The 26,191-nt window shown below is 48.3% G+C and overlaps 1 protein-coding gene across 1 annotated transcript in view; it reads left to right on the forward strand.

Moving 5' to 3' along the window:
- The window catches only part of ATP2B4 (ATPase, Ca++ transporting, plasma membrane 4), a 92,424-nt gene that overhangs the window by 39,163 nt on the left and 27,070 nt on the right, over positions 1–26,191 (forward strand). The window contains exons 2-10 of the mRNA XM_012655939.1: positions 4,335–4,984; positions 17,335–17,532; positions 18,158–18,415; positions 18,890–19,015; positions 19,488–19,613; positions 20,767–20,802; positions 22,374–22,535; positions 24,976–25,190; positions 25,530–25,772. Coding sequence (XP_012511393.1) covers positions 4,801–4,984; positions 17,335–17,532; positions 18,158–18,415; positions 18,890–19,015; positions 19,488–19,613; positions 20,767–20,802; positions 22,374–22,535; positions 24,976–25,190; positions 25,530–25,772 — 1,548 coding nt within the window. The 5' untranslated portion in view covers positions 4,335–4,800. The remainder of the gene's footprint in view (positions 1–4,334; positions 4,985–17,334; positions 17,533–18,157; positions 18,416–18,889; positions 19,016–19,487; positions 19,614–20,766; positions 20,803–22,373; positions 22,536–24,975; positions 25,191–25,529; positions 25,773–26,191) is intronic.

Genomic DNA, 26,191 nt, shown 5'->3' on the forward strand with positions numbered 1-26,191 from the left:
ATTCCAGGCAGGTCCGTCTGCAGTGCTGCACCAGCCTGCAGCCCTCGCCCCTGGCCCCTCCTGTTTCCTTTCTCCCGTTTCCATGCGTCCTCATTTCCCATGCGTCGCACCAGGTTCCCTAGGAGCCCTTGGCAGGGGAGATTCAGGGGGTGGATTCCTTTCATATCTTCAAATATACCCTGCTCTATAACCTCTACAGGAGTTACACTTTTTCCTTGGTCTGGGGATATATCTCTTTAGCACCCCGGGAAAGCTTCTAAGAGTAAAAGATTCCTTGGGCAAAATTGGAGGAAACAGAGTGCCTGATTGTTGTTTGGTGCCTTAGTGGGTAAGCTTCTTGTCTCTGGCAGTTCCTCATTTCTGGAACTTGCTAGTGAGTCTAACCGCAGGTTGGATTACGAGGAAGTGCAAGGTGTTCTCAGCTATGTATGGAAACAGGAGGGGGGTCCATTTTGCCCTCATTGCAGGGAATGTGATGCAGTTGATTCTGAAAGAGAAAGAGAGAGGGAAAGGGTCAGCATTTCCTCTAAATGGAAACCGGTATTTTCCGTACTCTAGGGAATGCCTGCATGTTAAAGGCCTCTTACATGTCTGTCCGAAAATAAGGGAAGGAGTCAAGTGTAACAGAAAAGCGCCAGGCTCCTGACGTACCAAAGACCAGATCACTTTTTATCTCCTTGGACCTCAGTGTCCTCATCTGTAAGGGGGGGTATCACAGCTGTCCTAGCTAGAATTGCTATGTCGGTGCTTTCACATGTTACCTGTAAATTATAGAACAGATGTTACGGGACTTTTGGAGAAAAAAATTAAGATGAGTCAATGCTCATGTAAGGCAATATGATTTCTTGGCCCAGGAGGAAGAGACGAGAGAGTTTGCTCTTCTAGCCTATCATTCCTTGGGCTTGCAAAATGCTGGATCAAGGAGTGAGAACATGCCTTAGCCAGGATGCCCCAGGCTGAGTGGCTAATCCTGACCTGACAAGAGGTAGCACCTCCCAGGTTTCTGAGCATTGCATCTGAGGCTGAGGGGGTCTGAGCACTTCAGAGTTTTCTTTGGCAGTTGCCTAATAAGGTTATGGGTCAGGCAAGCTCAGCAGTTGCAGAAAGTTTATATTCTAGAGAGCTCAGAGAGAAGCGTGGACACCCTGATATGCTTCCGAATTGCAGAAGAACATTTTTAGAGATCCCACCTTAAGTCTGGGCCCCCAACTATGCTTTGCCCCTTTGACTTTGTGCCAACAGCTTAGTGCTTGACCTACTGTGTGTGTGTCGCTAGATCAGCCCGAAGCAAACAAACCTTCTCGTTCTTCTCCACGTGCGTCCTTTAGCCCCATGTGTTCTAATCTTATATGACCTTTTCCAGTGGTTACCTATGTGAGTGGAAGAATCTCTCCTGCTTAGGACCCTGAGAAGAGGTTCAAAGTAAGGAATTCTGACTCACACTGTCCTTTCTGATTTTCTAGAGACCCAAGACTTTATATGCTAGTGGTTATTGCTAATGGTTATAACTAGCTAATGGTTATTGGTTTTTTTGTTTTTTTTGTTTTTTTTTTTGAGACAGAGTCTCACTGTGTTGCCCGGGCTAGAGTGCCGTGGCGTCATCCTAGCTCACAGCAACCTCAAACTCCTGGGCTCAAGTGCCTCAGCCTCCCCAGTAGCTGGGACTACAGGCATGCGCCACCATGCCCGGCTAATTTTTTCTATATATTTTTAGTTGTCCAATTAATTTCTTTCTATTTTTAGTAGAGACGGGGTCTTGCTCTTGCTCAGACTGGTTTCGAACTCCTGAGCTCAAACAATCCGCCCGCCTCGGCCTCCCAGAGAGCTAGGATTAAATGGTTATTGTTAATGAAGCTGCCTTTGCATTTTCCATTCTTTTTGAGGGGCAAGGGTTCCCTGGCAAGGAAAGATGAAAGGGCACATAGAGCTATTGCTTTCTACTTAAAGGGATAGATAACAAAAGTTCATTAAGATCAATTTAAGCTTACTCCTATACTAGACACTGGACAACTTTCTTATTTATTTATTTAGGGGGGCAGAGTCTTGCTCTGTCACCCAGGCTGGAGTGCAGTGATGTGATCATAGCTCACCGCAGCCTTGAACTGCTGGGCTCAAGCAATCCTTTTGCCCCAGCTTTCCTAGCAGGTGGGACTATAGGCACGCACCTCCATGCCCAGCTAATGTTTTGGGGTTTTTTGTAGAGAAGGGGGTTTCACTATGTTGCTGACACTGGTCAAGCTCCTGGCCTCAAGCAGTCCTCTGGCTTTGGCTTCCCAAAGTGCTGGGATTGCAGGTGTGAGCCACCACACCTGGCCTGGACACCTTTCATCTAAGATTTCCAAGCATTATTTCTATCTATAATCCCATTCCTTTATCGCTCTCTTAGGGTGGTGTGAAAATGTAGGGCCCATTCTTCCCCCACTTAAAGGTAGGAGGAACTGAATCCCAAAAAGACTAAATGACTTACCCGAAGTGTGCCTCGGGAGATGGTAAAACTTGTTCTGAATCTGCCACTGGCTATTCAACAAAGAAATATTTCTGAGTGCCAACTCTATGCAGGTTCTCTTCTAAACCTGTGAACAAGACAGGCAAAAATCCCCATCTTCATGGAGCAAACATTGTAGTGAGCGAAGACAGAAAAAGTAAAATCTTCACCACCACCCCTTCCCCCCCCCCCAACTGAACTCAAGTCAAGGGGAACTATGCAATCAGGACTGGACTGCGTGCCCCGTGTTCTGGTGCCGTGCGTGGGAAAAACCCCTTCGCATATATGTAAATGGCGAGTGTGTGACAATGCCTTCCACATGACACACAGCAGCCCTTCTCTGGAGCTGAGAACAGGGCTCAGGATAAGTCTTTTTCCCATGGTCAGCTCTCCATATCCTCACCTACACGTGGCTCCGCCCCCACCCCTTAGTGAGCAAGTGTGAGAGGTAACAGATGTCTTTCTGACAGGAGAAAGGGTTGCCCCTCTCTGGTTTATTTACTGAGCTGATTTGAGACCTCCTGGTGCTCACTTACAGGCTCACTTGTCTCCCCCGCTGAGCTTGCTGTGGCCCTATGCTCTATCTGAATTGATAGCTGTCTCCTCTCTCCCACCCCAGAGAAACTTTAATGCTCGCACTTCAAACTCCCTATCTTTCCTCCTCAGAGGTCTTTCTTTCCCCTTTATTTAAAAAAAAAAAAAAAAAAGATTCCACCCTGTATCACCAACTGCCAGAGCATTTTACTCTCCCTTTTTGCCCAAAAGTCTCTTAGAAGAAGGTGGAGCTTAGCCCCAAGACCAAAATTTGGTGCCTGACCAGTTGACAACAACAGGCTGCAGGATTTCCACACAGCTGGAGGCCGAGTATTCTAAGGGGCTTTGGAGGATTTTGGTCTTCTGTCAGGTTGTCTTCCTGGTTCGTAAATGTGTATGTTGGAAGTAGGGAAGAGTATGGGGTGTGGGAGAGGGTGGCAGGCTGGTAGGCCACCCTTCAGATCACTTGGGTCTGAACTCCTTCTTCTTTTCTTTTTTTTAAAATTATCTTCTACATCTTTTTATTTTATTTTAAATTGACAGATAATATTGCTTGTATTTATCATGTACAACATGGTGTTTTGAAGTATATGTTCATCTTAATTATCTTATACATTGAATTATCCTATAGAAGAAAGGAATGTTAATATGTACATATGACCTGATTTTAGTTTCAAGTAGAAAAATGAGTCAAAGAATGGGCAGTGCTTATTTTATCTACTGAAAATAAAATGATGCACGTAGATTACAGATGAGCTAGTAGCCTTAAATGACAAAACAATCTAGGGGTGATTGAATGGCCTACTAATAAAAACCAATTTCTCAGTTATAAGCTATTACTAGTTTATTGAACTCCTTTTTCTGACCTCTTCTTACCTCTTTCAGGTAAGGCTGGACTAAAGGACCCCGTCACAGGTCCCTCAAACAAACAGAAAGAACATTAGAGCCACGAGAAGTTGTGGCTTTTTACTTCCAAGTTTCTGGAGTTGTGGGATTTGTGTCGGGTTGGTTTGGGAGAGGTGAGACAGGAAGACTGGGTTGTAGTTTAAATTACTTCTTTACACTGGAGTTTACAGGCTGCCGTAAGGGAGAAAAGGGCCTTTCTCTTTTTTTTTTTTTAAAAGCCAGTCAAATTTAAAAGGGCCTCTCTTGAGTCAGTTCACTCAGCTCAGGCCTCGGTTATCAGTTCAGTTCAGGTATCAACTGTCACTTAAACCCTTGTACTAGAATGCGTACCTCTTGCCCTTGCAGAAGCTGGATCCTCATGACTGCTCTAATTGTTTCTTTTTTGTCTATCTTTGAATCTTTATTCCAGATATCCAGTTGTCAGCAGGATCCAGGAAGCCTTCCTCTTTCTCCTCCTGCCGCTCTCTACCATCACAGTTGCTGGTTGTTGCTAAGGTTGCTGCCATGGTAACATGCACATCCTGTTTACACCTTCATCTGGGCAAGTTGGTCTAAGCTAGGAACCTATCTACCCTGGATAACCACTTCCATCACCGCCTGAGGACACCAATCATCGTAACACAAAGTCCGTCATCCACTCAGTTCCCCCAGCCTCTTCCCTTCTCGCTGCCAGGCTTCATACAGAAGAAAGGATCTAGGCTTGGGATTGCTACTCTGAAGCTTGTTGCACAAGATATATTCGATCTATTTCCTAACTGGGCCCCCAGAGACACGAGAAGTAGAAAGAGGTTGGGACAGAAACGCAGGAGAAGCTGATCAGTTGAAGGGAAACTCCACATCTTCTCTGCCTGAGGGGCTCGGTAACAGCAGGCAAAATGACGAACCCACCAGAACATGGCTTGCGGGCCAACTCGATCCACGAAGGGGACTTTGGCTGCACAGTGATGGAACTGAGGAGGCTCATGGAGCTGCGTTCGGGCGATGCGCTGAGCCAGATTACCGTCCACTATGGAGGTGTAGAGAATCTTTGCAGTAGACTGAAAACCTCCCCTGTGGAAGGTAAAGACCGATTCAGGGGTGGGGAATTGGAGGAAGGTGACTAGTGTTTCAAAACATTGTTTTCCCAGCTTCTAGAGAAGGCACATTTCTGGAGACCCAACTGGTATACTTTTGTCTGGTGGGAAAAGTGTAGCATCTGAAGCACTGAAAGGAGATGAGGCCGTGAAGAGCCATTTCTTTCCCAGAGATGTTTTAGGAACTGTGGTATTCTCTGACGACTTCCTTTCCTCCTTTTTCTGTATCGGTGTACAGAAAGGAGGATAGTTATCTCACAAATGTTTATGATATAAATGTTTTTATCAGTAAATAATCATCAAGTCCTTGTTCTGTATCAGTCTTTGATTACAAAAGACTTTAAGATGTCATCTTCCTCACACTGAGCTTACAGCGTAGTGGCCAGGGAGGGGGCAGGGGTTGGCACACAAAAACGTGAATAAGTCCATCTACCCAACTGAGTACTTTTCTATCGTATACAGTTGGAAATGGGATCATACGGTGTATAGTTGTACCCACCATATCTTTGGATCACTTACCTTTTTCCCTGTCAGGGAATTATAGATGATTTTTTCAACGCTGCCTGATGAACTTTTAATATAGTTCTTCTTGATCTAGTTGTAAAAGAGAATGAAAAATCCAGCTTCATGCTTGCCTGGCTCAGCCCACCTGCCTGGTGCACCATGATATTATGAACCATTGCCTCATCAAATGTAGAGAGAACCAAAGGAAACACACTTTCTCACTTTTGCCTGGTTTTAGCATCTTTGTAACAGATTCTTTTGGACCCTGTACATCAGGCAGTCCATGGTTGAGTGGTATGAGATGTTGCCAAGATACCATCTATTAGAGGCCTTCAGCCTCGTGTGGTTGCCTATTTCTGAACCTTCCTCAGGGGCCATTTCATATTCCTCACCAGTTCCAAGAAGTTTTCACACTAACCAATGCTGTATTATAAGTTAGTGACTTGGAGTCTAGACTCTTTAGGATGAAGAAAGAGAGATTTTTTTTTACATAGATACCTGTACATTGCCCATGTCTTGTTTTCTCTGCAACCTAAGTGAGTCTCCCTACATGTTTTCTTTACTTCTAGAATTCAGTTTCCCATCTCAAATCCTAGCTCTACCATTTACTAGCTAAATAGCACTGAACAGTGTACTCAGCCTCTCTGAGTCTGTTTCTTCTTTGAAAATAATATCAATAATACCCAGCCCGTAGAGTTATTGGGATTAAGTAACATGCACAGTGCCCAAACGTATAATAAGTGTTTAATAAATTAGTTGTCTCAGATTAAAAAAGAGCCCATATATTAGAAGATATTTGCCAGAATATGAGCCCATGGAGTGCAATGTGTTGTCACATCTGGAGAGGTTACTGCACGTGTGACTGCAGCCATAGTCTATTTCCCCCTTTCACTTCTCGATTGCAAAAGGAGACCCGGTTAAGACGGCAGTGCTTAGTTGCTTTCATGTGGTTTGGTCTCTGCCTTTTAGCTAGTATCTAATGACTGCCTACTTTTGGACACTTCCTACTTCCTGCCTGCAAGATTTCTTTATTCGGTCACTTTTACAACAGGATCGACCTTAAAGAGAGTCTGTTCCTCATTATGTTTCCACTGAGACGATACGGTACTTCTGTAAAGTACTTTTATAAAGTACACCCATCAGAAGCTAAGCAGGGTCTTTCTTTTTCCCTTCCTATGCTGTTCTTGTTCCCTTTGGAAAATTGTTTCTCTCACAGAGTGGAACTGAGGGGTCCAAATAAGCTGGAGCCTGGGGAACTCCTAAGGGAAGGATCCAGGCCTTCCTCAAATTTTCCAAATCCTTTCCTATACCTGTTACTGTTTACTTTCTGATTCCCAGAGAGCTTTCATTCCCAAAGGCCAACATATAGTCTACTCTCTCAACATTAGGTATCAAATGTTATAGACGTAGCTAATGCTCGTGGATTCTTGCCCAGTCCTGGTTTTAGACCTAGAGTCTAAAGCCATCCCTTTGAATGGCAGATGCCTCTCTTGCTACACACTCTGGTCATGCCTATATCCCAAGACCCCTACCGCTGGCACAGTTGTCTGCTATCATCTCCTGCTTCCTTAGGTTACAAATATGTATTCTGATCTGGGTTTTTTTGTTGTTTTGGTTTGTTTTTTTTTTTTTCCTTTTTTGAGACAGGGTCTCATTCCGTTGCCTGGGCTGTAATGCAGTGACATCATCATAGCTCACTGCGACTTCCAACACCTGTGTTCAAGCAATCTTCCTGCCTCAGCCTCCTGATTAGCTGGGACTATAGACACACGCCACTATGCCTAGCTAATTTTTATTATTATTATTATTTTTTGTAGAGACAGGGTCTAGCTATGTTGCTCAGGCTGGTCTCGAACTCCTGGCCTCAAGCAATCTTCCTGCCTCGGCCTCCCAAAGTGCTAGGATTACAGGCATGAGCTGCCACGCCTGGCCCTGATTTGTTTTAATGTTAGACTTACCATGGGGCTTGTTCTGGAGCTGGGGAGGAAGGGTGTTGGTGATCGTTAGCCCCCATTGCCAACAGTGACCTCCTAATGTATGAAAGGAATGAAGTGATAAGAAAAGGAGACACAGAACAGCTAAGACACAGGAGTATCAACTGAGACCAGGGAAATACCGAACTGTTTAGTTGGGCAGGCAGAGAAAAGAGCATTAATATACAGGTGCCCGATGCTATTAAAAGCAGCCTGTCCACAGAAGGCCTCACTGAAGTGCCTGACAGCCTAGCATAATTTTGTCACCTGTGGGAGGCCCCTGCAGACCAGTAATAAGAATAAAGAAATTTACCTTGAATTCTGCTAGTTGAAAACTAAGGTGAAGTAAAGTTAGAGAGATTGGTTCCTTGAGTATGACCCTGTTCCTTTATTTTCTATGAACTTATAGCATCTATAGTATAGATTAACAGAATTTTTTTTTTTTTTTTGACGATAGCTACTAAAGAGACTTTGGAACTCAGGGTTTATAACATTTCTGACACTAACATGGTTTTACTATCCTAGATTTACACAACTCGAAAGGCAAGTGGGACTTCATTTTATTTTTTTTTATTTTTTTATTTTTTGAGACAGAGTCTCATTCTGTTGCCTGGGCTAGAGTGAGTGCCATGGCGTCAGCCTAGCTCACAGCAACCTCAAACTCCTGGGCTCAAGCAATCCTCCTGCCTCAGCCTCCTGGGTAGCTGGGACTACAGCCATGCGCCACCATGCCGGCTAATTTTTTATATATATTTTTAGTTGTCCAGCTGATTTCTTTCTATTTTTAGTAGAGACAGGGTCTCGCTCTTGCTCAGGCTGGTTTCGAACTCCTGAGCTCAAACAATCCACCCGCCTCGGCCTCCCAGAGTGCTAGGATTATAGGCGTGAGCTACCGCGCCGGCCGGGCTTCATTTTAATGTTCTCTCTCTCTCTCTCTCAACAGGCTAAAGGGTTTAAGTGACTTATCTGAGGTCTTACTACCAGGCGAATGAGATGGAGTATTTCATTTTTTCTGACTTACATTTCATTAATGCTCTGCTGCCTCCCACACTAGAGCAGCAACACAGAGAATCTCCGAAGCACAGTTAATTTTAAAGTTTGTTTTGCGTTTCAATACCCGGGAAAATGTCTTAATTGTGACCCAGCGCCAACGTGTTAATACTGGCTTGCGTTCCTTGAGTGTACGTTGGCTAGTTGGAGTAAGAGGAACTGCCCATTGGCCAAGAGTTGGTTAGATTCAGGAAGACCTGAAGGTGCTGAGTTCCCTCAGCATTCAGCAACAACCAGAGACAAGGCTGACGGTGTGAGCAAAAAAGGGAAGGAAATTTAGGGAAACAGGAAGGGGTGGGGAGGTATGAAAGAGGATACATGCTTAAGTCAAAGTGACTAAAGATTTCAGTTTTTAGGGCTGTGTATAAGCACAAGCAAAGACGCAGGAGTGAGGCTCTAGCTCCTGAGCAAGCTGCGTGGCCCTGGGTTTAACAGCAGGGGAATCTGAGCGTTTTGCACCAGTGCAATCCTTTTGGTTTGCTTGCCTCTTTCCCCATTCCAGTTTCTTCTTCTTTCCCCACCCCATCGCCATCCCAAGCAATCTTTCCAATCCCCAGAGAGCAGAGCACTTTGGCTGGTGCCAGCTAGAGGATGGCCTTTTCCCTTCTGAGTGGTTTCTCGTGGTGTCTAATGGCCTTGTGAGCAGGAGAGACCTCTGGTGAACCTGAAGTGAGAATTACCTGTGGCTTAAGGGGAAGAAGGAAGAGATATTTTCCTTAGTCTCAGTATCTTTTTGTTTGTAGGAAAAAGGGATGATCCTAGGTGAGAGAGTCTTTGGCCTAGATAGAAGGATAGAAGGTCGTAGATATTCTTTCTTCCCCATAGAACTTTTCCACGTTGGTCCTCAGCTATGCTACCCTTTTTAGGAGTAAGAATGATGTTTTCCGGGGAGGAGCTTAGGCCAGCCCTTGAGGGGAAGGTCTGGGCCAGACCAGAAAGGGCAGAGAAGGGGAGCCTTGAATAAATAGTAAATTATTAACTGTCAGGCTTCTTTCAAAAGGCTAAAGACTATTTCTGTTTCATTTGGATCTGGAAGAATTTTGGCGGGACTTTCTATTTCACGTTCTCTTTGTACCCTTCCACTTCTTTTCTCCTCTGCAGAGTCGAGAGTGCGACAGTGAGATACTAAGGGCCTCCACTCTCTTTTCAACAACATTCAGCAGCTGTATCGTGCCGGCTAGGTGCTCGCAATACAATGGCGAACACGGCAGGCACAGCCCCTCCTTCCGTCGAGTGTACGGGCTAAAAGAGGACGCATACAAATGAAGGCAATGTCAGAAATATCACCGTAGCACTATGATGGGGAAGAACAGGGTGTTGTGGGAGCACACAGTGTGGGGACCTAAGTGGAAGGGATGGCAGGAGAGGGGAAGGGGACTTAGAAGGTGGAGCGAGGCCCCTGTATCGCTAGGGGTTACCTAGGGAAGCTCCAGCGTGGCCATGCTGTGTGGTACTTGCTACTACTTCCTGGATGCTTTTGGCATAAAATGCAGGCATCTTTGCCTTACATAATGACTGAGTAGTTACTGTTGAGGGAGCTGAGACTCTTTGGAAATAGATGGCAGTAGGGAAAAGAATGTGTTTTAAAACAGCCCAAATTATGATTTTGGTTCATTAACTTGAGGATTTAGATTGATCTCTCCTGTCCACTTAAGATCTCTAGGGTATAACTATGTCCTGTCACCGTGCCTTTTCAGGGCAGTGGCATGTTTTCCCAAGAATTGTCCATTTTGCCACAGCTGAAACATACCGGGATTGGGCTCTTCCTCAGTTCGGCAGATTGAAATTTCCCGTAGCATGTCAGTCTGGAAGAAATTGAGTACGTATCCCAAATGAATGTTCACCTGCAACACTGCTATATTACTACTAGTACTCTAACACTAATGTTATTCATATAATAAGATATGCAGGCGTAGAAGTGGATGAGGTAAAATGAAAAGTTGTAATATTTTCCCCACATGCCAACAGATGGGCACGTGTCCCCCACTTAGAGACCACTGCTCTAGAGGATGTTGGGGGGATGTGGAGGATTAAGCAAGTGAATATATGGAACACATGTGAGAGGAAGATAGGCAACTGGCTGCTTTGAGATTTTCTTCCCTGTTTTTAGAGTTTATAGTCTGTTCTGGAATATCAGTTTTTAGGAGCTCATGCATTTGCAGTTGGAAGCACAGCCTCTATCTACCCTGGTTCATCATGCCCTCTGCCCCATAGCCATCCCCTTGAACTCTTGCCCAACTCTGCTAAGGATGCCAAATAAATGATCCTAATAACAACTCGTCTGGGCCCCGTTGCAGAGATTGGCATTCTCTGGTCCGCTCTGCCTGTCACACTTTGGGCAGATGCGTTGGCACCAGTGTAAGATGAGAAAGCTACTCAAGCCAAAAGAGTATCTCAGAGGGAGGGGAAGGAGTAGAGGTGGGCAGCTCATCTCAAACAGCTAGAAAGGGGATACACTGTGAGGTGAGTAGTTGAGGCAAGGCCAGTAGCTTCATTAAAAAAAAATACTTAGTACTTGGTAGAGGGGTGGGAAAGGTTTTTGTAAAACTTGGGAGAAGCAGCATCAATAGCCAAATGGTAGGTGACTGCCCTCCCTCTGTCCTGTCCCCAACCCCACTCCCACCACCGCCACCACGGGGAGCTCCACCTTGCATCCTGGGAGTTCCCAGCTGGTTTGAGTTTCATGCCCAGGACTCATGACAGCTGTGGGCCTTCTCGTCCCAGCCCAACCCAGGTTTTGTGAATTCGATTCTACCCAGCTCCTCCTTGCCCAGAGCTGAGCTTTTAGGTTACCTGGCATAATGCCGCCAGGCCGAGGGCAGAGAAATCTTAACGAGGAGAGTGTGGGTAAGTCTTCCTGAACCTAGGGGCCCTTCTTGCTTTCTCCCCTTTTACGGGGCCTGGAACCCTTTATGCTGCATTCCTTTGGCAGCTCAGCAGCAACTCTTGCAAGGTTTCGGGGGATTGGTTTGGTTTTTAACCGTCTGGTTCTCGCCTTGCATTGATCCATCAGCGAGGGGTGGGAAGAAAGATGGCATTCCCTCCTGGCTGACGCAGATGTTGCGTCTACCCTTGAAAGTGGGGTTTTCGCTCTTTATTTAGCTGCAAGGTGCGAGCACTGGGAATGAGACGCTGGATGGAAGCACATGCATGCAGCATGGGAGAAGGTGGCAGCGCAGAGGGCGGAGGATACTCTGGGGAGTCTTCTCCTGGGCTGGCCTTGCCGTCTTCAGAAAAGGCATAGAGCAGGGGGCCAGAGGGCTCTGTGGACCAGAATGCAGCAAGGAGCTTTGTTCTATGAGTCTGTTATCCTCTTGCCGTGACCTTGAGTAGATGGCTTTATCTCTGGGGGCTGGAAGTCTAGCAGAGAGAGAACACATCTCCAAGCCACGGGGGTGTTAAGCTGCAGATGCCGAAATAGGGAAACTGCTTTACACCCCTTGGAAGAGTAGCTGCTTGGTTATCAGTGGGAGCTGGCTAGATCCCTCAGGGCCCTATGTTGATTCTCAGCTCCTCCTCCCCCTTAGTCCCCTTATCCAGGGTTTTAAAGGTAGGACTTGAAAGAGTCTGATATCCGTTCATCTCATGTACCAAGAGGACCGCCTTCAGATCAACCCAGAGAAACTTCTCCCTTATACTCTCTGTGTGGGAGAAGATTCTGCTGCCTCCTCTGGCAAGGTATCATAACTCAGACAGCTGGGAAGTCCCTCGTGATATCTGACCGAGCCCCACCCTTCCCGGGGCTGAGCCAGTTCTGATGAGGGGTACCCCTGCCAACTGTCCTTGCCAGGTCACCGAGGACTGGGCTGCACTCCCCCTCCCAGGCCCCGGGTTCTGCGTGGCTCACAGCAGGCACAAACTTTCCACTGCTGCTGACTCCGTCTTCCCACCCAGCCTGGGCAGGGGCCGTGCAACCCCCCAGCACGGGGTGGGGGCGATGACCTCATAGCCTAACGCCCTCTTCGCCTCCCCAGCCTCCCCAGCCCGTGTATTCGGTCTGGCTCTCAGGGCCAGAAGTACTCCCAGTTTGGGTGGGGCTTTCTCATGTTCTTGAGGACAAACTTTCCTCTCCTTTTCCTGATGAATTTCTAGGGGAAACCCTTTCCCTGTGTTTCCAGAATTCTCTCCCTGCCAAGCCTTCCTTCCCTTCTCCAGGGGGCTGTGTGAGTATGTGAGAAGCCACGGCAGAGACCAGGGCCTTTTAAAACCTTTTCCTGGGCTGGGCCAGTGTTTGTGTGAAATGGCAGCTGCTGACAGGAGGGCCTGAAAGCCACTCCAGGGCAGAAAGGGTTGGAATGGAAAGCCCAAAATTGGGGATTGGCCGAGCTCCCGGTCCCACATGGCTTTCCCGCCTAGCCACATGTCAGAGAGGATTCCCAACCCACTACAGCTCACAGCCCCAACCCGCCCAGAGCCCTGCCCTGCGCAGGGTGCTGGGAGCTGGGGCAGCAACTTGGCTTCTTAAGGTAGCTGTTGTCCAGCCCTGGGTGACTTAAGGTGGAGCAGATAGATAGTAGGAAATGGCAAAAAGGAAGCAAGCGAGTGACTTTAAGGGTGTCTAGGCAAGAGCAGGGCCTGACCTTTTATGTTTTCCATAATGTATCTTGCTTCATTTGCTTGGGTCCAAAAAAGGCCATAAGGAATCTTTTATTGAATACAAAATTCATAGATTGGACTCAGATGAACCTAATGGTGATGTCGTCATCCCTGAGGACAGGAAAAGGACAGGACTAATTCATCCTAGTTGCAGACAGTGGGAACAGTGCTGGCTTCAAGGTACAGAGGAAAGTAGCACATGGCCCACCCCGTGGCAAAGGAAGGAGGGTGGCCAACTTCGTTTCAGTCCCTGCCTGTTTGCCTGGGACTAAGGGGGAGTCCCAGGAGGCGGGAACTTCAGTGCTAAAACCTGCCAAGTCCCAGGCAAACTGAGACAAGTTGGTCACACTAGAATGAAGCGTCAGCTGAGTGCAGCTGCCTCGACGCCCAGCCCCCTCTGTGTGTAGGTTGGCATCCAGCTGTCTCCTGTGGGGAGTATATATATATAGACTCTGGTACTTACCAGCTCAGGCAGTCATACCCTCACCAGGCCTCAGTTTGCTTATATGTAAAATGGGGTTAATAGCAGCCACCACCGAGGTTTGTGAGGTTTGAACGAGAAGACACAAATGTGCCTGGGGAAGCATCTGGCACGTAACAAGCGCTAAGTGTTAGAATCTTATTTACCACTCGTGCATTCAGTTCGTTCAGCAAGTTTGCATGTGTGCCATGTGCCAGGCTCTGCTGCAGGCCGAGGAACACAGACAAAAATATTCTGCCCTTGCGAAGGGGGATAAACAGTACGTGAAGGCATCTGTGCTAGGGTGAGAAGAGCTGTCGAGGGAAATGACTGGGGAGGATGAGGGGCATTGAGAGTGCCAGGGCGAGTTTGGCGGTCAGGGGAGCCCTCACTGCACAGGAGACGTTTGTACTTTAAAGACCCGAGGGAGCGAGCCCCACCCAGCGAGGGGGATCTGGGCAGAGGGAACAGCTTGTGCAGAGCTGAAGCAGAAACATGCCTGGTACATGCAGAGAAGAGCAGGGAGGCTAGCTGGGCAGGATGGCAAGGAACAAGGGGAAAACGGTAGGAGACGGGCTGGGAGTCTGGGGGGCTCGTGAGGACCTTAGAGGCCGTCATAAGGTCTTTGGTGGCCAGTTTCACTCCAAGTAAAAGCCAGAGGGTTTTGAGCAGATGAGTGACACATGCTTCCTCGGGTCTTAAAAAAAGATCATTCTGGCTACTGTGCCGTGAACAGACTGAGAGCAGGAGAGTGGAAGCAAGGAGACCAGTTGGAAGACGGTTGCGATAATGCAGATGGGACTGGCTTAGACCAGGGCGACAGCAGTGGAAAAGCGGAAGCATTTGGACTTTGGATATATCTTGCCGGCAGAGCTGATAGGATTTGACTATGTGGAGACAGGGGAGGGAGGGCTGAGAGTCAGGGATGACTCCAAGGTATTAATATGAGAGCAGAGAGGGACAGGCAGCCCTGCCCCTCAGATGGCGTGCTCAGATAGACTCTTTTGGGGTGGGGGCTCCATCAGGCTATCGAGATGCCCCTTGCGATGACCTTTACTGTCTGATGTCCTGGTCTGCCCTCATAACCATCTATTAAACCTTGTCAAGTAGGGAAGAGCATCTCCTCGCTTTACATTGTGAATCCTGCTTCTTTGAGAAACATCCCAGGTTGATCAACAGATTACCAGAACTCCTGTTTCCCTTAAGCAGACCTGGCTCTTCAGCACAGAGTTTCCAGTTGGCACAGCCTTGCCATCTCCAGTCCCTGGGGAGGAAGAACCAGCAAGGCCCTGCCCCTGGCAACTCTGCCTGTCCGGGAATAAAGATGCCCTGCCCGGAGCACGGCTTTCCCAGGCCCCTGCTTTCCTTTCCTACTGGGAACACGACTTCTCGGGTGGTGGAGGCAGGGAGCCTCTGGGAAGCAGGCCAGCCTGCTTCTAGTGCTTTGACCAAGCCTTGCTCCCTGCGGAGCTCAGCTGTGCCACTCAGCTGGAGGCCAGCGTGATGGACTCAGGCCCTGGGAGGCAGGAGACCCTGGGTGGAAGCCTCAGCCACCACTTCCCTGACAGCTCCCTGCGTCTGTCTCCTAAGCACTAGCGAGTGAAAGTAATCTCAGAAAAGGGCCCTCAAATCCCTGACTGTATAGGTGTGGGTGCCCATCCATCCCCTGCCCCCCACTCTCCCTCCTGGCAGGCTCCCACAGCGGCCTTCCCGGACCCTTGAGTGTCTGAGTGCCTCCTGGTGGTTTTTGCTTTTAGGATGGAGAAATGGAGACCATCTCGGACCGTGCAAAAAATACTCCTTTGGGTACCTATCTTCCCATTTTCAAACCTTTTTCTGTCCACACATCCTCCGTAGGTCTAACCCACATCTCTCCTCTGGCCGTTTAAGGTGACACTCTTGGGTTCTATTCAGTGCAGATGGAGAGTGGAGGTTGCCGCCCACCGCACGTCCGCACCCTCCCCACCGATGCAGTGGGCTGGGTGTGGACTGACGGCTCCACCAGCTCCTCTTGTCCTCGCCGCTTTCCTTGCTCGCTCCGTGAAGCTCAGTGGAGTACCCCCTTCTTCTCATTGGGACCTTCCTCAGCTGTTGACCTTTCTTCAAGACAAAGGTCACCCCACCCTGCCTGCAGGGAGCCCACCAAACAGGCAGCCAACAGCTTGCAGTGCCAAAGCCAGGACTAATTTGCTTCAGTGTGTAAACAACCTGATGAAAGCCGCTGGCGGTGATGCCACCCCGGGATTCCCCTCTACCCTCAAGGGGTAACCCCCTGGGATCCAGCAGAAGGGCCTGAGTATGAGGAAGCCGCAGAGAATAATCCTGCCTGTCTCTCGTCCCTTTGGGAACATGCCTAGAATGTGTGTGTGGGGTGTGCGACGTGTGTGGTGGTGTGTAGTGTGTGTGTGGTGTCTGTGTAGTGTGTGTGGGTCTGTGTGTACTATGTGTGTGTGGTGTGTGTGTGGTGTCTGTGTGTACTATGTGTGTGTGGTGTGTGTGTGGTGTCTGTGTGTACTATGTGTGTGTTGGTGTGTGTGGGTCTATGTGTGCATGTAGCATGTGTGTGTGTGGTATGTTTGCATGGTGTGTGTGTGTGCCTGTGGAGTGTGCGTGTCACATGGTGTGTGTGCACAGGCACTCAAGCATACGTGTGTGTGGGCGGGGAAGATGCCGGTAATCAAGGACTGTAGTATCTGAAATCTTTATGCCCTCACCTTTCTTGTTCCCTTTTTATTGAACCTGAATAGTAGTACTTCTCTTAGTACCTACAAGTACTTAGCACTTGGTGCAATAGTAGTACCTGTTAATGGTGTGTGTTTGTGCCTGTGTGTGTGTGTGTGTGTGTGTGTGTGTGACAGAAAAGGAGGAGCATGTGTACTTACAGGGGATGCCCAAAACTGACAGCCTCACAGCCTCTGCTCTGATGAGCTCCTAAAGCTCCTGGAACCTGCAATCAAGACACATGGGTGGGCTCTGCCTCCATTTTACATGACCTTGAGCAGGTAGCTAGTCCTTGTCTGGCCTTTATGTATAAGCCAATAGATGGAAGCTCACTCTATATTTGTTTATTTATTTAGAGACAGGGTCTCACTCTGTTGTCCAAGCTACAGTGCAGTGGCATCATCATAGCTCACTGCAACTTCAAACTCCTGGGTTCAAGCAATCCTCTTGTCTCAGCCTCCTGAATAGCTGGGACTATAGGTGCTTACCATTACACCCAGCTAATTTTTTTATTTTTTTGTAGAGATGAGGTCTCACTGTTGCCCAGGATAGTCTCAGACTCCTGGCCTCAAGCAATCCTCCTGCCTCAGCCTCCCAAAGTGCTAGGATTACAGGCATGAGCCACCGCCCGGCCTCTCACTCTATATTTAAACCATTACCAGCATTTACACCTGAGGGAAAAGTGCTGTGTGAATTCCAAGAGACATTTTAATGTTTACGTTCTTAGAGCAGGAGCCCAGCACGTCCTCAATGAGGAGTAGATGAGAGTTTACCTCTGGGTTAGCTTATCCTGGTTACAAAGAGAAGCGAGTGGCCTCCATGACCTCGTAGTCCCACTTTGCTCATTTTCAGAGTGAAAGTTCCACACCCCAAGTCCTGGGCAAGCTGAGATGGTTGGCCACCCTACCTGGCTCTCAGACTTGGGCGCATGAGGAAGCAAGAGTTCTTTTTTTAAAATAGGGCTTTTAACTGCCTTCTTTTATCATTCCCCGTTTTTCCCTCGTTCATTACCCACCCCTATCTCCTTTTCAGGTCTGTCTGGGAACCCTGCAGATCTGGAGAGACGTAGGCAGGTGTTTGGACATAACGTGATACCCCCCAAAAAGCCCAAGACCTTCTTAGAATTAGTGTGGGAAGCCCTTCAAGATGTCACACTCATCATCCTGGAGATCGCAGCCATCATCTCCCTGGTCCTGTCCTTCTATCGCCCCGCTGGCGAAGAAAGTGAAGGTGAGCGTCCTAAACAGATCAGGGTCCGGGTTCTCTGATCCGGGTTCTTTCCATCGCCACCAAAAAGCACTCAGTATTGGGGGTTGGCAAGTTATAGCTTAAAACTTTTCCCCCCGTTATCTAGAGTGGGCTCTCCGCAGGAAACTAACTAGTAGCTAGTAAGCCATTCTTCCAACCCGTCCTTATTCCAGAGGACTTTTTCCCCTTCTCCCATCAAATCCTGTTCAGAGTGTCACGGATGCTCTGCCGTTACCCAAGCAACAAAGCCCTGCATCTCAGAGGGCCCCTGCCAACGGTCTGGCCTTGTGGGAAATAGCGGTGGGAGCCTGACCATGTTGGGAATCACAAGTGTGAGTTTACATGTGACTTGCCTACAATTGGCATTGACATATTTTGTTCTCTGTGGTCATTTGCTTCTTTTGGATTAACGTAAATAGTTATACTGGTGATGAGACAACACTCAATCCTGCTGTCCTCGGATGTGCTTTCCTACTCAGGAATTTTGTTTTCTATTATTCTCTTTCCCTGACTTGCCATTTTGGAGGGGGATTGTGGAAGGACTACCCTTATTTCTGAATGTCAAAAAAGCCCCTCGGTGACTGTTTCTCTCCCTTCCCTGGGATAGTGTGTGGTCAAATTGCAAGTACCCCAGAAGATGAAAAGGAGGCAGAAGCCGGCTGGATTGAGGGGGCAGCCATCCTGTTCTCGGTGATCGTCGTGGTGTTGGTGACTGCCTTTAATGACTGGAGCAAAGAGAAGCAATTCCGGGGGCTGCAGAGCCGCATCGAACAGGAGCAAAAATTCTCCATTATCCGAAATGGTCAACTCATCCAGCTCCCTGTGGCTGAGATTGTGGTGGGCGATATCGCCCAGATCAAGTATGGTGAGAGCTCCACCTTTCTGGTACTTACGCCACCGCCACCACCGCCCCACACTTGAGGGGGAGATCCTTTGGCATGAGAGGGCTGAGGATTGCTGAAAACCCAAAAAGACCCCAAACTGTGTTAGCTAGGAGGTTGTGGGAAGGAATTTCAGAGACAGCGGTAGCTGAGACTCACCTAAAAGATTGTCACACTTGTACCCTGCGTGTCTTAAGGTTAAAAGTGTATAACATTCAGGCCATGGAAACAATACCCATGTTTGGGTATTGATAACAGTTTGAATTTATAATACCTGGAAAGGAATCTTGTCCTGGGTGGTAGAGAGCTGAAGTTGTCTTGTAAATGCTCTCCAGATTCTCCCTGGTAGAGCCCGTGGGAGCAGCCCTGAGATGGAATGGAAGAAGTTGGAGGTCCCCACCCTTGGCCAGGCTCTTACCCACCCTCCTTCACTGTTCCCCCTTCCCTTTGTGCACTAGGTGACCTGCTGCCTGCAGATGGGATCCTGATCCAGGGGAACGACCTGAAGATTGATGAGAGCTCTCTGACAGGGGAATCAGACCATGTCAAGAAGTCGCTGGACAAAGACCCCATGTTGCTCTCAGGTATAGCCTCTGGCTACCCGAGCTCCCATTCTACCCCTCCCCAGACAGCCAGCCCACAGGATCCAGACCGTGCTTTCTCTTCTGGCTCTATCCCATCTCCTTCCCTTGCGTTCAGCTGGGGCAATAGAGTATTATTGGGAGGAATACAGGGATATCAGGCAACCTAAATGAGGTTTTCTATGAAACGAGTACTGGAGGGTCCTTGGAGGGGGTCTGTTGGTTGTGGGGAGAGGGGACAGAAGGAGGGCTTACCTTAAAACGGTTAGACACATTTTCCTCCTTGCTACCAATCCGCTTGGTCTGTTTTAAATGGGCCAGCTCTCAACCTTTTCACACTATGCTAAGTATGTCATTATCCATGGAGTAGGGGATTATTTTTTCTTCTAAGTTTGTGTTTCACACGAAGTCATGGCTAGGTATTTTTTTTTTTTTTAAAAAAACACTACTTTCTATTCCCTCCTTTCCTATATAGGAACCCATGTCATGGAAGGTTCTGGCCGGATGGTAGTGACTGCTGTGGGTGTCAACTCCCAGACTGGAATCATCTTTACTCTCTTGGGGGCCCATGAGGACCATGAGGAAGAGAAGAAGAAGAAAGGTAAGGGACACCCAGAATGAGACTCTCTTTCCTCTGATCCCAATGGACAAACAAGGAAGCAAGGGAGCAGATCTGGATGGAAAGCCTGGTGGGAAGAATCTGCTGGAATGAAGAAAGCAGATATCCAGATATCCATACTCCTTGCCGAGATAAACATATAATCCCTGGCTCTCCAGGGAGCCCTGATGAAAACCAGAACCTGGGTCTAGGCTCCCAAATCAGGTTGAATTTGAGCCTCAACTTTTGTGTCTATTGGTCAGTTGTGAAGGGATGAGTTATAAAGCCTGCCCAAAATGAGCTGGCTGGGTGCTCCAGCCCCAAATGCCCTGTGTGTACGCCTCCTCCCCCTACGTTTTCCCTCAAAGATGGGAGATTAAATGAACCATCACGACTAGGGGGAAACTGGCCAGAAGAATAAAATGGATTCCTGATGAAACCATGGGCTCTCGGTGCCAGAGAGACGCGGCTGGGAGAGTGGGAACAGAGAGGTAGTGTCTACCCTGAAGCTAGTCCGGTCTTTGCCATTCACTTGTTCCTGAAGGAAGGAATGACAGAAGGAGGAGGAGGCAAAGATACTCAAACCAAATCTACACCTTTCCCTAAGCATTCCTTCTTCCCTTGGGAGAGAGAAAGATTGCCACCACTTGTCTAAAGGATCATCTTGAGCTGTTTAGCGGAGGACAGTTTATGAAAAGGAAATTAGACTTCATTTTTGCAGCTACCTGCAGAGGAATAAGGAGGAAGGTTGCCTGGTGCTGCTGAAGGAACATGGAGACACCTTCGGGGCCTTTGCCATTGGGCAGAAACAGTTCTAACCTCTCACTTCCAAATCCCCATCCCATTTTCCAAGCAATGTGACTCAGACCAAGAGCACCCTCCCAGCAGCAACCATGCTCCAAGAGAAAGCAGCTCAGGGGTGAGCATGCACTCACCTACGTGAGTGTTTTGGTCAGCATCCCCAGGATTCATTAGAGCCTCTAGCAAGAATGAATGAAAGCAGAGATGTGAGTTTCCTTTACATTTCCCTTCCCTGCAACGCAGCCCCTTTGCTGCGGCCCTTCTGGGCACTGAGCAGGACCAACAAATTGGATATCTGATCTCTTAATAGCCACTCTGGGTTCCCACCCCACTTTTTTCTTTCTTGTTCAAACAGGTAAAAAACAAGGAGTCCCTGAAAATCGCAACAAAGGTAACCTCTCCACCCACTCATTTACCATCTCTACCTGCCCACGCTCAAACCAGACCTTTCCAGGCCATCTGCCTTCTCCCTTTTCTGCTCCATAAATCTGTTATCTGCTACTGTGGCTCAGATCCCTCATCCTGAGGAAGGTGCAGAGATTTGAGGGGTGGTCGCAAGGTCCCAATCCCAATCTAAAATGGGACAACAGCACCCTCTGCTGTTGGCTCATAGAACCTCATGTCAAGGTTTCTCTTGGGGGTTGTGTGGGATTGGTCTGCTCTTCCCAGGGTGCTGAGCTCTTTGTTTCATTGCCCTCAGCTGGGTTTAAACACCAATGGTCCTCGGTTTCTGGGTTGGAAGACTTCAGGGTCCTTATGGCGGAGGGAGTTGGGTGGGCAGTCCCTGCACCCTCCTCTTGGAGCTTCCTCATCGATGTCCTCTTCTGGTCTGGATTCCTTCTCTGCTGGTCTTCCCAGGGGTGCTTGGAGAGAGCCCTTTGTCCGGACCTCTGTCCCCACCTCTTTCTTTGTTCTCTCCACAATGTTTTCTTCCTCCTGATCCGATGTGTGTTTCTCTTTCTGGTGGCTGTGTTTACATCCCGTCTCTGTCCTGTTTGTGAGTCCGACAGCAGAGACAGGCTCTCAGGAAGGGCATTCTAAGCGAGGGGCTGAGCTCTGCAGGGGCGTGGGCAGAGGGGTGTCGGGAACCAGCAAGAACTGCTCTCTTGGGACGGCTCCTGGAAGCTTTTTTTCCCCTTCGTAACTAACGCACATCATAGTAATCTTTAGAAATAAAGTCATCACAGCAGAGAACCAGGGCCAAACAGAAATAATTCTTTAACTTTAGGTCTCTTTAACTCTTCTTTTAAAAACAAAATGGATTTTTATGTCTGTCTTTATCCCTGCTTTCTCTTATTTTGGGGGGGGTCCCTCACATCACCTTCATCCCTCTCCCCCAAAACACTTAACCCCAAGTCCTACTCCGTACCTCCCTACCATTGTCAGGCAGGGAAGAAAAGGGCTTTCCTTCCTCTGTCCTTCAACTGATACAAGAAGGCTCTGGAAAATACCCTGGGTCTGGGGGTCTGTGTTTCTTTTCTGATACTCTAGAGAGACAGAGAGAGAGAAACCGTTTAACAGAGTAAGCTTATGCTCTAGAAACATCTGCCAACCTTTTCCTTCTGCCCCTTTCTGCAGTAAAGATTTCACTATTTTAAGAACTGAATTCCAGGAAGGATGTTTGTTGGTAATAGCACTTAATGACATGATTAATCCCCTTGCTGGAATAAACCTGGCTTGGGGCTCTGAGGTGATGCCAGGAAGCTGCTACTGAAGAGGAACTCCATAGCCTAAAAGCACCCTTGTCTCATCCGCAGTTGTTAGAATATTATCCCAAAGGCCCTATTAGAGGGTTGAAGGTAAGTTCCCTGTCTGGTAGGGGGTGGGAGTGGCAGGAACTGATGTCAGGGGCTCCCAGGTATATTCCAGCACGAAGACAGAAGGGTCTTTTGGTTTCCACCGCCTGCCACTCAGTGCCAGCACCTTTCCTGCTCACCTGTCCTATTTGTGTGTGCACCCTAGCAAAGACCCAGGACGGAGTGGCCCTGGAAATCCAGCCACTCAACAGCCAGGAGGGACTTGACAATGAGGAGAAGGAGAAGAAGGCAATCAAGGTGCCTAAAAAGGAGAAGTCGGTGCTGCAGGGCAAGCTGACCCGCCTGGCCGTGCAGATTGGGAAAGCCGGTGAGTGGCGTTGCTCCTCGGTGTCATTCTGGGGCCTCACTACTTTGATCCCCTTCTTTCTGCAGCAACCAGGACTGGCAGAAAGAAGCCGAAACTGCAGAGTGGCTAGTTGGGTCTAGGTAGCTGTGTCCCCATCTCTGCCACTGTTTGTCCACTCCATAGAGAGAGGTTTTCCCTGTGTGTAAGGGTTAAGGAGCCTGAGGTCTCTCATACCCAAACAAATGGGAAATAAAGAGCATATATCACAAGGGAGATTTACGTTTGAAGAAGGAAGACTTTAATAACTGCTTACCGGTCTCAGGTTTTGGCTTAAGGGCAGAGAAGTCTGCAGTTTGCTGAAGGCGGTTCCCTGGCATAGTGGTAGCATCTGGCCAAGCACAGAGCAATAATACCAAATAAAGACCGGAGGAAAAAAGGAAGACAGTGGTTAGACAGGCTCGCTCCAGAGGAAAGGTCGCTAATGCACTCTGTGTATGAGGGAGTGGCTTCTCCATCACGTACCTCTGCCTTCTCCTCTCCCACCACCTTCTTTCAATGGAGGGGCCAGGGGAATGGGAGGAGGGGACAAAAGGAAGATTGCTCCTTCAGTGGACATATCCCTCAAGATAATTTTCTGACCCCACCCTTCTGTTCGTCAGTCACAATCAGTACATTTCTGGGTGCCCAGCTCACGTGGGTTCTTGTGACGGTGCAGATGCAGCTCAGGAGGTCTGGGGTGGAGCCTGAAATTCTGCATTTCTAACAAGCCCCCACACGATGCCACGCCGCTGACCCGTTAAGCACACGTTGGATAGCAAGGATCTGTGCTGCCGATGGCAGGAGCCACTCACCACATGCGACTGTTGCAATTGAAATTAATTAAAATTAAATAAAGTTAAAAATTCAGTTCCTCAGTATATTAACCACATTATCGTATCGAACGGTGCAAATAGAAAATGTTTTAAGCATCGCAGAAAGATCTATTGGGCTGTGTTGGTCTAGCCTCTTTGTTCCATTCCAGTACCTGGCTAATTTTAACTACTATGAATCTCTCGCGTATAAACTATGCACCGGTGAGACGAATTGCAGGTGCAGAATGAGGTTATCGAGCCTGGCACACAGGTTTGAAATATTAAACAGACCCCACCTAACCCTCCTATTCCCCGAATCCCTGCCTTGTTCCTCTTAGACAGCATAAGCTACCTGAAGGTTGGTCACTAGTTTGCTCTGGTTGTTTTAATTTTCTGTATCAGGTCAGGCCAAGACTAGGGCAAGGCAAGTGAGGTGCCTTGCATCCTCCGGAGAGTGAGTCCCTGCTTGAATTTTGCACCCTGAGTGTCTTGCTTCCCCATCTTAGTCCTGACCCTAATCAGGCAAAATACAGAAGGATCTGTTTTCCTTGATAGCATCATCTCTAGCCTTGTTCTGAGGCCCCAGAGTCATTAGGCCCTTAGGAAAAGTGAAGACCAAAACCAGACTGTGGTTTAAAGCAGAGTTTTCCTCCAAATACTTGCCACAGATAGGGACAGGTGTGCCCAGGTACTGATCCCTTCAGCCCTCACTGTTACCTGAAGCTCCCAGAGCAACTGGAGCCCCTAAGCCAGTTGTTTTTTGACCTTGAACAGATTCTTCCGTTTACCTTAATGTTTAGGGTAAACAACTCTCCCAGTTTGCTTGAGATTTTCTCAATTTTAGCAAAGTCCCACATCCCAGGAAACGGTTCAGTCTCAGGCAAATCAGAATGGTCAGTCACTGTACCAATATGCCATCCCAGAAACGGCTCTGTGCCTTAGTTTTCCCATCTTTAAAAAGAGGATGATGATAGTCATCTACTCCCAGGGTTGTGCAGTGATTGCCTGGCCCACGGCAGGCACCGTGCAACCGTTTGCTATGATCGTCATCTTCTACGTGTGCCGTGACAAGGAAAAGGTTAGGAAGCCCTGTTCTAAGGGTTCATCATGTAGCTTATTGCTAGCACCGTAGGGGCATCACTGAAAACAAACTGGGAATTGTCCAACATTCACAAGCCAGTAGGGGAGAAGTCAAAATTGATAAACTACTAGGAAATGGACTAGTATAACACTACATTGTGAATTGTGGGAAGAGGGTAGCTTTGGGTTAGAATCATAGAATGCTGTTTCAGAAAACAGACCAATCCCCTTATTTATGGATGAGGAATTTGGTCTAGGAAACAGACCCAGAGAGGGTCAACAACTTACCCAAAGCCACGGGTCTAGTGCAGTGCTGAGAACCTGTGTCTTTGGAGTGCAAGACCAGCGTCTGTCCCCTAAGCTATAATGCACAATCAGCAAAGAATGGGTAGGGGGTTTTAATACGTCTTCCTGGAGATGGTGGTTTTAAAAATTGGTAACGAAGGCTACAACTTACACCAGTCCCTCTCTGGCCAGGACCCTAAGAATGCGCTCCAGCCTGGGTTCACGTGATTTGTTTCCCTGGACAGGTCTGCTCATGTCTGCTGTCACCGTCCTCATCCTGATTCTGTACTTCGTGATTGACAACTTCGTGATACAACGCAGACCGTGGCTACCTGAGTGTACTCCCATCTACATCCAGTACTTTGTCAAGTTCTTCATCATTGGCGTCACTGTGCTGGTGGTGGCTGTGCCAGAGGGGCTGCCACTGGCTGTCACCATCTCACTGGCCTATTCTGTGAAGGTGAGGCTGGAACGACCCTATCTCTTCCTTTAGAACAGAGATGGGAGGGGAGGGTACCGTGTAACCTTCAGTGAAAGGACAGGCCATTCTATCCCCTGTGGACTTTGGGTGGTGCCTCACAAGAGCAGGAGTCCCTGACACTGTGGAAGAACCATCTCAATCAGATGCATCAACATGTAAATTACCCAGTAGAATCTTAAGAGTTTCACAAAAATCGTGTCTTGCATTTTGGTGTGGGACTGCAGAATGAAATGCAGAGAGATGTTGGCTAGGAAATGACTTTGACCTATAATTGGGAGAGCCCAGTTGGTCCCCTCTCAAGTCTTTTCTCCTTTGTAGAAAATGATGAAGGACAATAACCTAGTACGACACCTGGATGCTTGTGAGACGATGGGCAACGCCACGGCCATTTGCTCTGATAAGACGGGCACGTTGACCATGAACCGCATGACTGTGGTACAAGCTTACATTGGGGGCACCCACTACCGTGAGATCCCGAGCCCTGACGTGGTCCTGCCCAAGGTCTTGGACTTCATTGTCAATGGCATTTCTATCAACAGTGCCTATACCTCCAAGATTCTGGTGAGCTTTTCCTTTGCCCGGGCACTTAGAATGGGCGGTTGGAGGGGAGCATTAATTTTCTCGGAGACAAACCCCCTAGTGTTTAGTCTGCATGAATTGCCACCCCGCATCCCATTTCTCACTCCCAAGGGAACACACTTGGGTGAGACTGGGGAGTAATCCACGGGAGTAGAGGGAGGGCAGGGGGTGAAGACCTGTAGAAATCCGCGGCCAGGAACAGGCACTGTCTCCAAGGAGGGACCTCCTGCTGGTAGTAGAATTGGGCTTATCTGGAATAAATTGCTCACTTTGCAGAAACAAGGAGAGGGTATTAGTGTGAGACTCACACAGGGTGAGAGACCAGCAATATCACAAACTACAAACCCCTAAGGCCTGGATGGCTTGGGGATCATGGTCACCACTGACTGCTGTCTGCCTAC

This window comes from Propithecus coquereli, unplaced genomic scaffold, assembly GCF_000956105.1.
Source record: "Propithecus coquereli isolate 6110/MARCELLA unplaced genomic scaffold, Pcoq_1.0 Scaffold491, whole genome shotgun sequence".
Lineage (NCBI taxonomy): Eukaryota > Metazoa > Chordata > Mammalia > Primates > Indriidae > Propithecus > Propithecus coquereli.